Raw genomic sequence first — 12,394 nt, 5'->3', positions numbered from 1 at the left:
ACCGCACAAGCACAGTTGGTACGGGTGCCGCCCGCCTATCTACAGCGTATATCGCCCGAGGCGTCGGCCTTTGTAATTGATTGATACGTCCAACGGGTTGCCCCGATGTTTTGTTTAGATCCACACTTGATCAACACCAACTCGGGAAATTGGATTTTTTGTTTAAACCAAGCTTTTAGTTATTAATTGATCGATGTGGTTTGCTTGAAAGTTTTTGTCAATAGAGTTGGCTGAAAGGTTTTTGTAATTAGGAAGTGATACCAGAATGGTACGCCATGATTTGATTTTGCTGTTCTAACATAACATTTGTTCATTTGTTTCACATACGTTAGGTTTACCATAATTTCTCTGTATATCATTCCCGGTGCTATTCGATATTATATAACTTATGTTGTACATCATAAAATAATTATAACCTGTTTTTTAACACCTACAAAATGGGTCAAATCCCACTTGGCAAATTTTACCTTCAAATTCTAGCCTCAGAGATAGTGTAAAAATGCTCAAAAATTCGATTCTCCCATAAGTGCAGGAGAGGAAAGTTTGCGAACTTTCGACTGTATTATATTTTGCTATTTCGGCTCACAGAGGCGGCATTCGCGATAGCTTTTAAAATTTTGTTCGACAAGATGGTGCGATGTCAAGGGGAAGCCGCGCTTTCGTAAGGCTTGGAGATAGCCTGAATGTGGCTAGAACTAGCTGCATTTGCTGTAAATATGGGTAGGAGTCGCTGGAAATCTTTGCTGGTTTCGTCGCGGGTTAGGCTTTATTTGGAAGTTTTGGCGTAAAAACGGGACGATAGGAAAGGTCGGCTTTTGACTGTCGTGCTTAAAAAACTGCTTTCATTGAATTATCAGTAAATATTTTCGTTAATATTTTTAACTCTTTTATTTGATTACTAGCTTCAGCCAGCGGTTTCACCCGCATCCCGTGGGAACTACTTCCCGTACCGTGATAAAAAGTAGCCTATAGCCTTCCTCGATAAATTGGCTATCTAACACTGAAAGAAATTTTCAAATCGGACCAGTAGTTCCTGAGATTAGCGCGTTCAAACAAACAAACAAATATTTAGTATAGATTAAATTACGTTTTGTAGTTATCAGTTATGGTCTGAATTATAGAAAAAGATTTTTAACTTGGCAGGGGTACCAAGAATAAAAACCTACATACCTATAAACCTTTCTAACCTTTGACAGCCCTCCACATCCCTTTTGCCATCCATCCCATACATTCGCAGCTAACAAAATAAAGCCATTATCCTTTAACTTAGTGTCCAGTCCATTGATGACGTCATGCGAACAAAAGACGGGTGCCGTACGACTCCCATGTGACTGTGTTTGTTTCTTCTTCTGACCTGCCTGCTTGAGGGTTAGCATAATAGGGTTAGTGTCAGATATTACATATTTAGCATTTTATTTTGGTTTTAGGAAATGTTTATAGTACAAGCATTAATTTTTTGTGATTTCTAATGTCACATAACTGATCTTGTATGTATTACAGCATTTTTAAATGTTCCGGAACGGTATTTGTTTTTCACATCCATTTTTTATTCTTTATTAGCATCATCATCATCATCATCATCTCAGCCATAGGACGTCCACTGCTGAACATAGGCCTCCCCCTTTGATCCCCACAGATACCTGTTGGAGGCGACCTGCATCCAGCGTCTTTATTAGCTGTAATTTTTTCTTATCTGTTGTGCTCCATTTTTTATTTTGACTTCATCTTAGTCCTGATAACCTTCAGCAGAATTCTTAAAAAACTCTATTTGTTCTCCCTTTTATTTACACCATACAAAATCACCTTCACGTAATGAATTCTAAATACCATCATCAACTCAACGTGTGAACAGTAAAATCAGATATTTAGGCCATTGCGCCGCGCTGTCGAATCTTCGGGAACGATGCTAATTATTCGTTCCATTACGTTAATTAGTTTCTACGTAATGTTTGTTAAGTATTTCATCATGTGATCGCTTTCTGTTTCCATACGTTTTAACATAATCAGACGAGTAATACCCACAGCAAAAAAAAAAAACGCTTTAAAACTATGCTAAAACAATAAACAAGTAAAGTACTTAAGTAAGTAAAACCATAACCTTTCTCGCAAGTCGGTAAAAAAAAAATTACTCGCTAGATAATTCAATTATGAATAGATAATATATTTTGAATGAATCACCGTAACCTAAAAATCTCCCAAAGCACCCATTCTCATATTCTCAAACATTTTGTGTGCTTTGTTTCCAAATAATCGGGCACTACGATGTTCGTGACATCTCCCGTGCCCTCATACAATATGTGCGAGAGACTCATTGCCTAAGGCGTGCACGATGCACTCCGTCAATATTTCATCACCAGACATTATTTATATACGACAATACTGGGTCTGAGCGTCTGTTGTGGATATAACAGCACGGGAACATGTATATAATAAGGTTAAGCAACGCTTGGTGCAGTCGGTCTATGGATGGGTGACCATCTTGACGTGACGAGTTCCTCGGTATTTCTAAAGGAACGTTAAATTGGTGGGTCTCGGTTGCCATTTGAACATCTTTGGCAGTCGTTACGGGTACATCAGGTCTGACAATCAGTCCTACCAAAGGGCTGGCCCGGGTAAGTGTGTTGACGTGTCTCCATAAGAAAGATTGATACTCAGTTGCATCCGATAGACTGGAAGCCAACTCTCATATAGTTTGGGAAAATGCTCGACAGACGATGATAAATACAAAATCAGGGTCTTCTGAAACCTTACAGTGGGTATTTACTATACTTTGTTCCTAGTTTCGTTTTATCCTTGAGTTTTTCAAGCCTGAACTGATATGCGCATAACTTATGCATGCAAACCTTTTTTCAGTCTGTGGTAGTAAGTTTTTAGTTAAGCTAGTTTTGTTTGTACTGTAAAAATATTTTGTAAGATACTTTAAAGAGAAGGCTAAATAATTTTAATTGTCATTTAAATAACATGATATTTAAAATTAAATTATCGCTTAAAAGTCATAAAAAATAATAGTCAATCGACCGCTAATTGACACTTAACAATATAAAATATGTCTTTTCACTTTAAAGATATTGCAATTAACTAATTAAACCACTTCAACATGCAATTCCCAATAACTGCACACGTCAAACTTCAAAACAATCACAAACAAAACCCCATTAGAACAAACAAAGAAGTCACTTCCAAACTACGGAATAAAGAACCACTTCAGACGCCCAATCGATCGGGTCTCACACAAGCGTTAATACTGGTACATTCAAAATCTGTAGCGGAATAAAAAGGTTGGGCCCATTATGCGGACACAATAGCCCGGACTGAAAAGTACCCCGGATACTCGCTGCAACATTATAATAAAAGGTAACTGCGAATAGGTTTCCGGGATAAAATTTTATTGTGAGCCATCGACAAAGGACCTTGCTGCGAACAAAAGTCCGCGGAGATCCGGGAACAATCCGGGACTCGGTGACGAAGATAGCGTGCAGTAATATTATAATTATATGTATCCTTAGTGCGGTATTGAGTCTGTTTGTGATCAACGGGGGAGATGTTGGAACGGACAAACGCTTGTTGTGTCTGTTAACTTGAAATTGGTTTAGGGAGTTTATTTTGTAGCACATTATTTGATACTGAGACTGAGCAGCATTGAATTCTTAATAAAACTCTAGTTATTAATTTCGTACAAATTATCCACTCGCTTCTGGATTACTTTGTAAATTAAACTCCAGTTCATTACATACATACATTGTCTCAAAATAAGCCAAAAATAATTACTGTCTTCAGAATCAATTACAATAATGTTTAATACAAAATAATGTTCTCCCATTTTTTATTCATCCCATAAAAATTAATCGTCATAAATAACAGCTCGTTATCACACCTCCGTGTTAGTAAAAAAACTCATTTCCTTTATATTTCTCCTACGTATTTAGTCCCGAAGTTATTACACTTTTCCCCGCCTATAATGACTCTAGTTTGTACTCGAATGTACAGGGAAATTCATATTTCAACCCCAAATTATGCACTTAAAAGAATTACTTCATACCATTTGTTGACTAATAAAAGATAATTATTAGCCTCGCGTTTCTTTGCTGAAAGTTTCCATTTTTATGCAACTTCCCTTCGTATTTTTACCCATATCCCGAGGGAATTACTTGCCACACATAGACAAAAAGTACAGCTATATAGTCTACAATTATTTAAGTAAATTTCTATTAAGAATATGTTAAAATAGTATAGGTTTCGTGACTTATTTGCGGCCATTACGTCGGCTACGTCACCACCAATCGTCTCCCGTCACGTTAACACTGACGGCCGGCAATTGCTAGTAATGCTGTTTAAATGTTTAGATAACTGTGTTTAGTGGTAGATTAAGGAAACGAAATATATTTACCAACATACTGAAGAGTTATTTTTTTCTTATTATAGATAAGCTTATAATCTTTTAAAAGAATTGCGGTATCTTTATTTTGAATAACTGAAATACTAAAACTCAATACTTAGTAACCAAAAATAAGGTTATTGAGTCAAATAATACTCTCAAACATCTTCTAGTCAAAACTATAACCGTAACTTAGGCTAACAGTATATTTCCTTTAGTATATACTGGCCTAAATATTGACGCAAAAGCGTAGTCTAATCAGCATAGTCGTGGTTGCAGATCCACAAATCTTTACTTAGTTACACAGGTTAGCCAAAAACTATGATTGGATTTTCTTTTTACGAAAATTTCCAGGTACGAGTCGAAATTGGAATTGTGCCCGATCACTAGTTCGCATAGGATTCTATGCCATCATTGGCGAATTGACAAGCTTTATAATATTTATATTTGGCTTTAAATTCTCGTTCATATTTCACTTGACGATAAACTGTTATTGTCATGTCATTCCATTTTATTTGAACGAAATTTTCTTTTACAAATAAAAACGCACGTATTTTCTCATTTACTTTTCGATTTTATTACTGTTTGACTTTGCTGAGATAGGCTGAATAAAACTGGAATTTATATTAATATTGGAGAAACTAGGTTTGGGAATTAACGATAACTGTTTATCAACCTTTGTGGTTGTGTGTCACGATAGCTATTTCGATTCTTAATAGGGCTATTCCCTGAAGGGCGCGCACGCACGTATCCATTTTGATATTAGTGATCACACACCTAAATTATTAAGTCATAGCCTCAGGGAATATTGCGGTTAAAATATCGTTATTTTCTTCAAATTATGTTCATGATATTTTTTTGTTAATTCGAAAATGGGGAGTGGGGTCGCCCTTTTTGTATAACACGACATGTTTTTTCTTGGATAAGTAGAACTTGATAGCTATATTGTTGTCTACTATGATTTATTTTTTTAAAGGAGTGCGAAAAACCTCATCAACTTTTTAAATAAAAACAATGTAGTAGTAAGCATGGTACTTATGCTAACACCAACATTAATGAACACCTCTAACAAGAATAAACAATACATTAAGTTGTCTCCATCATTAACACAAGAAAGAGTACTAAACTCACAATTTGCATGGTGGAGTTATGGCGAATTCCACGAGTCACCGTGACTAACACGGGAGGTCGTGAACTGTCCATTATTTTACATGAAATTGACTAAACTTCAGTACAAGAATGTTCCAAGTAATGCCGACATTTTGACTGATAGAAACAAATTGGCATGGTGTTATATTGATGGGGAAATATTTGTATTTCGGTCTTGGTAAAGAACGGAAAAAAATGTTTGTTGCCGCGTATATAAGGGCTACTAAGAGCAATTGACAATATGGATACAAACAATACAAAACACCATTAGAAGAACGAAAACGCGCGACAAAATGCGCTAGCGTAAAAATGTTCTTACAGCAAGTATATACCAATAGTTTCTCTACTCCTAACGCCAATATTAACTGGATTGCATAAAACAGATTCTCCAAATCTTTCATAAAACATCAAAACATATTACCAACCTTGACACAAAACAAAACACAAGCACCAAAACTAATCCGAAACTGACCGAATCCAAAACACTTCGGCAACATCCTATCGTTACAATTTATACCCAAACAATTCAATACTAGCATAAAATATAAGGCAGAATACAGACCAGATGCAAGACTCACAAAGGATCCCAATACATTTGCGTGTGCTCGCTTATATCGCCTCCGTAATAGACTTGAATTCTTGCCAAGAATGCACCAATTGATTATTGATATTGCAATGCTATTGGTTTTCGAGAAAATGAGCCCCTATCTTAACGAAGGGTGCGCTTGAGTTATTTCATATTATTTTTGAGCTGGGTTTACTTGCTTGTTGTTGGAGTAAACAAGATGTTTGTGCTGTTTCGTTTCGTTGAAGTCGGTTTATTGTTTTTCTTTGATGGTTTGTTGCAATTGTTTTGAAGAATGTATTTTATGGGGTGACTGGTTTTTGTTTGATTTTGTGAATACTAGATATAAAGGATGGCTAAAATAGTTTTTCATTTTATGGGACTTAAACGCCACTTACTTATTTAGGAGCAAATTGCACAACCCTTTGGGATAGGAAGAATGTTTTGTTAAATAAAAATAAAGTTACCGAAATATGTAAACTTAAGAAAATAATAGGCCGTTACATAAAACCTAACCGCCTAAAAGTTAATTAAATTCCTCCTTTTCCTTCAAAAGACCTAACTTCCATATTCAATAGTACCCTACTCCGTAACAACCATACAATTTGGCTAACCAAATTACACTGACCGTTATCAATTACAGGATAGGTAATAGCCAAGGATAAACGTTGATCGCATGCGCACCGTATGTAGTTCAGTTTATGTAAATATACGGAACCAACGTCCAACGGAACATTGCCAAGAGGGGCATCTAGAATCAATTTGCAAATTACCTAGTAGTTTAGTTTACCCACATATATTCTGTAGGTATAGATTGCTTGACCGGACAAATAGGTTTAGATGTTAGACCAAAATTCTATGTTGGCGATTAAGCTGTTTGTGGGGCAGCCGAGTGGAATCCCAAGCAGCCTTTCAACTGATTGAAAGGTGTTTGAGGTTGGGATATTAAAAATGTAAGCTATGGAGTATACTTCATCTTCGTCAGACTTGCACGTGTGTGAACATTCGAATAGTCAAAAAGTATGTTAGATTTTGGCTAGTGGTTTCATTTAGATTCTATAAAAATATAATCGGTATTTTATTTCAATTATTTGAGCTTAATTCAACTAAGAATGTTAATATTTTCTCTGACATAAAACAAGTATACTGACAAGTTAAAAAACGGCATCACAACATCTGCAAAAACTGATGATCATCTTAAGTCACTGTTACATTATTTACATTTTCATTATTCTAACCAAATCCCACCCCCAAAAAACAGAAACCCCAGCCTATATTCTAGCAAATTCCCGTACATTTTCAATATCAGAAACAGGGCGCACCTTTCGTTCTACTGATTGATATTGGCTCGCTTATTTCGGTCTAATGTTTACGATCCCATCAAGGTTGGTATCGCGTGAAATGGGCCATGGCGTTTTATAGACGTGTTAAAACTTGCAGTGTCTCGTATTGGTTTTGGTAATGGTGGTTAAATTCTGTAGTATGTAATAACTGCAGATATTTATGTTAAAAAAAAACACAAGGGAAAATTATTTCAAGAGGTTATTTCACATATACTTGACACAAGGCGCATTTCATCCTTAAAACAGTTACAGATATTTTTTTGCAGTAATCATGGATTTAATTACATCGCTTTTATCACAGCCATTCTGGCTTAAATTATATTTTTTTTAACGTAGCACAATAGTTTATTCTAAACTTACTTGTAGGATAATTTCAAATTCACTACTAAAACTTAGGACCAATCGTGTCCCGTCGCGTCCGTCGTCGTTCCGTTCGTCTGTCCAAATATATAAAACTTGTGTTTAAGGGGAAATATAAAAACACGGTCGCCTGTACCACGAACTTGGACGATACCATAAAATGAAATGTAAATATTATAACTGCGGGGATGAACGTAAAAATGCCATAAAATATTGTGGTGCTATCTTTATGGCTATAATAGAGCAATTATTGGCTTATATGTATCTATTTATATGTTGGTGTTGGAATATATTTGGGGTTTTTTTATTAGTGTTAATTTTTCCATATGTTTATTGGTGTCATGGTTTATGTTAATGGAGTAGGTACCTATAATATCACACGCAGATATCTTTGTACGATGAAACAAGATATTAATTAATAACGCTAGTAAAATAAAGTAAGATTTAGTGCTCCGTAAATCCAAACAAATGCATTTATCTGGTTTTCTTAAATACCCCGATGATATAAAACAATTTTACTATCCAAATCCGAAACAAACTCATAAATAATAACGACCAATACGTAAGAATTTTAAGACCAACAAAGCTGGAGTCTGAAGAAAAATGCGCCAATTTATACCATCCGATACTTTTATATCACAATAGATATACCGTGAAAGCCGGGTAAAAAGCCATTTCCTATTTATCTCGGTGCCGCAACTGGGTGAGCAACAAATGTAGTATAACTGAATCGACACATCCCTCGGGTGCAATTTACCGCCGAGTCCCAGATGTTAGCAAACTACGGATAGAAGGACCGTCTTACAAGACCCATCATTTTTTCTTCCAACTTATCTATCGCGGATTGTACTTGAATATTCTTTAGTTTTTGTTTGTTTGGAAACTGCTTATCTTGAAAGTTGGTGGTTTTATTTGATTATCTGTTTGCTTGCCTCCCATTTAGACGGAGCCCCAAAGGCCCTTGGAATAAACGGATTTTTCAGTAGGGATCTTGGCAGAGAAAATTTTTGCATGAGACGCCCTTCGGCAAGATGGCCGATTTATGAAAGTCTGCAAGCAAAATTCAATGTATCCCGCTAAGAACCAAGTGATACAACGTAGAACCCAAAATTCGTTCAGTTCCCAAGGTATTTTAACAATGAAAACCAAGTACAAAAATACTTTATTTTTCACAGTTACACGAGTCAAATAGTTTGAAAAAAGTCAAACTAGTAGCTGATACAAAATTTGCATATGCAGCGACCGATGTCAATTTGATTGTAACGCGATATTATTCACACGCAGCATAAACTCTTGTTTGAGTTGCATGAATAAAAAATAAACACAATTAATGGACAGAATACAGTTACAAAGTAACTACTAGGTAATCTCTAGGTTAAAATTGTATTGTGTTTTTATTTAATAGCTTTTAACTTGATATATTGATAGACTGAAAATAGGCCTATTGTTTCCCTATTGTTTTAATGATAAAGAAGCTTATTCAAGGTTCGAAAAAAATGGTAAGATATAAAAATCCAAAAAAGCAAACAAAACGAAACAATATAAAACACAAGCAAAATAGAAATAAGATTCCCAGTGAAGACAGAGATCGAGAATCGGACACTAGGATAGTGTAACAGGAAAAGTGTATTGTAAAGGTGCCGTCGCAACATTTGTATCTGCTGGTTCCGAAGTATGGAGTAACGGTGTCGAACCCCCAGAGTATGTCTGAATAGCACATGTTCCTTAGAATTGTATTGAAAACTTGTCCAACAGTTCCGTTTTCAATTATGAACAAGAAATTCTATGTAGTGCAGTTTCCATTTTGGAATGTTTTGTAGTGGTCTTTTGAGATTGATAAAGCTAACTTGTTTGTGTATAGTTCACATTCTGGACAATTTTGGATGATGTTTCTTTTCCTCAGGAGACATGAATATCATTAGAAGCTTTCAGTAATATATTCAAACAATTACCCCATTACAGCAAAAATGTAACATTACCATAAAACAAAGATAAATTCAGAAATTTAATTATCGTATAACAGTACACAGTAATAAAACTAACATCCTCTCACAATGACGTAAACGGCAATAACGTTGAGAATTTTCAATTACACACGCAGAATTTCAATTTAGAAACATCCAATACTTGCAGGAACATTGCCATAACAAATACCCTCATTTCCATAAACACATCCAAAGTAATCGCCGAAACAAATGTTCGCGATGATACTAAAGAAATAACATTTTCAGAATTGCCTTATTTTACTTCGTTATCTCTTTATTGGCATATCTAAAACATTTTGCTGCTTAGCGTTAAAGAAACAAGTCGGGTGGAACGGTCCAAGTGACCGGTCCCCAAGTCCAATTTAGCTTTGCGGATCCCCAATGGCGTGTTCTGTCCTTCTAGCGCCGCAAAGTGCAGTCTGAATGTACATGTAAAGGCCTGGTGTGATATGTAGCGACAAATTGTTGCGGCTTTTGTGTGGTGTCGATCAAATGGGAGTGCGGGCAAGTGATGAATATTGTCACAGTTTACGGTAGACAATTATGCTCTTCTGTGATTTGGGTAAAGCATTGTAGTGTCTAGGAGTACTTTGCTTTGTCAAGCAAATAGGTATTGCAGTGGAATAGTAATAGCAGGTGCTTAATTTTTTAAATCTGACATCTACCTAGAAATAATTGAAAATCTGAAGTATTCTTTATCAATTTTCTGTGTTCATTTATAAACCGTCTAAATATAAAAGTATAACATTTCCAGCATTAGTAGTATTTAGACGGTTACACCAATTCGGTAAAGGGAGATCATTTATGTATCCCAGTTTCCCTGCTATCATTTGCAGTGAAAATGCTACACAGCACTACGTCTTTACCCTCCGCAAGTCAACCATTACTTATTGAGGCAACGCTGACCGCTCACTACATAACCGCCTCCCGACGCTCGAATCGGCCGCACCTCGTCTTTTTTCTGTCCATTTAAACGGATAGGCGCGGTGTCGCATCGACCGCGCCGGGGATTTGAATCACGAATTACAGATTAACTACTAAGTAAAATTGGCCCGTCTCTGTTTGTGTTTTGTTGGCATCGTCTGTGTTTACACGTTCGCCGAATTTCGGATGCCATCGGCTTTTTTGTAGTCGGCGGTTTTACGGGTTAATAACTTGGATGAAATGGTGAATGATTATGCTAATGTTTCACGGGTGAATAATGGCCATTAATTAAGTGTCATTATTATGAATGCGTAACGTCCCGATGACATTATTGAATTTATTAAATGATAACACACTTTGAGCTAATGTTGACTCATTGAATAGGATATTTGTTTGTGTAACTTTCAGTGTAGTGCATATTTGATATTGAAAATAGACAATAACCATATATGCTGCGGTTTCATGCGAGTATAATAAAAGCAACGGCCACGTTCAACTATCTCCAATTCACATGCAGCCCTTGGCACAAAGCACATATAAGCTTAACATATAAATAAGACATAATACTATTTACGTCCATAAATTGTAACGGTTTACTAGCTCTTTGCTGTCTGATCGCCCAATACCCAAGCAATGGCATAGGGATGCATCCCAAAATATTCAATATCCCCCATACCGCTTCGGGTCTCGGATACTGTCAGATGCCTATATCTCACATAAACAGCCGGGGTTCGAGTGGTGCCCTCAATTTATGCCAAGTGTCATTATAAATTCCACCCGAACGAGTCTCAAGATGTACCGATTATGAAACGCTGAAACCTCTATTTTTAATTTTATCTCGAGTATATACCATCGGGTGGTTCAATGTTCTACATTGACGACCTCATAATACACGCTGGTGCATGAATGCGAATGAACTTTGAATCGAAAGGTGACTAAAGTCGTAAAGATATCGGATGACAAAGCTCTATTGTATTTGCTAGATCCTGGATCGTCTCTCCTTTTGAAGAGGATTTGACGAATAATGGCGTGAGGAAAACTATAATATTATTTTTGCATGTATATATTATAACTTGTGATTACCTACTACTCCCCGTCTTCAATTTATTTATTAAGTCAATAACAATGACAACTTCAAAGCCCAATAGTTACAAAAAATAGAAATATGTTCCAGACAGTGTAATTTAGATCTAAGTTTTTATAATTAAGTAATCTAATTTCTCATCCGCGGTCTATTGTCGCAAGAAATCGATTCTCAGTTCAAGGCTAAACCCAGAGACTGTTGTGCCCGAACTAATGTTCTGGCGTGAAAAACCGCCCAAAAGACTTTATTGAGATTTACGATGTACCGAATTTATTTATACGAAATCTATGTGGCATTCGATTACCATTTCGTTATACCGTTGTTAGAATAAATTATTCGCGCTAACGTGGAAGATTTGGAACATGTATAGCTTTATAGATTAAATCTCTGAAGGTGTTTATTACTGGGTTTGTATTCTCGTGATGTTCAATAGCTGTAGGTATATTATCTGGAGCCGCGTGTTGGTTCAAAAGATTACTTTGATCATCTTCGCCTTTGTAGGCTCCGGATCTTTGCGTCATAGTGTGGTCTGTTTGCTTGAAGAAACTGTGTGCGCTCATTAGCAAATGCACAAGCCTCTACGAAATTGTGAAATAAGGTTAAACCAAA

The 12,394-nt window shown here is 36.1% G+C and overlaps 1 protein-coding gene across 5 annotated transcripts in view; it reads left to right on the top strand.

The window, feature by feature from the left end:
* LOC124629528 (CUGBP Elav-like family member 4) overlaps window positions 1-12,394 on the top strand; it is a 572,069-nt gene that overhangs the window by 74,391 nt on the left and 485,284 nt on the right. For 2 of the 5 annotated variants that reach the window (XM_047162945.1, XM_047162949.1), the window contains exon 2: window positions 630-632. The exons of the other annotated variants lie outside the window; for them this stretch is intronic. In XM_047162945.1, the coding sequence (XP_047018901.1) occupies window positions 630-632 (3 nt within the window). The remainder of the gene's footprint in view (window positions 1-629; window positions 633-12,394) is intronic. 5 annotated transcript variants of the gene reach the window in all.

Source organism: Helicoverpa zea, chromosome 4 (assembly GCF_022581195.2).
Source record: "Helicoverpa zea isolate HzStark_Cry1AcR chromosome 4, ilHelZeax1.1, whole genome shotgun sequence".
NCBI lineage: Eukaryota > Metazoa > Arthropoda > Insecta > Lepidoptera > Noctuidae > Helicoverpa > Helicoverpa zea.
The sequence above is the reverse complement of the archived record's forward strand: the minus strand, read 5'-3'. Positions and strand labels throughout refer to the sequence as shown.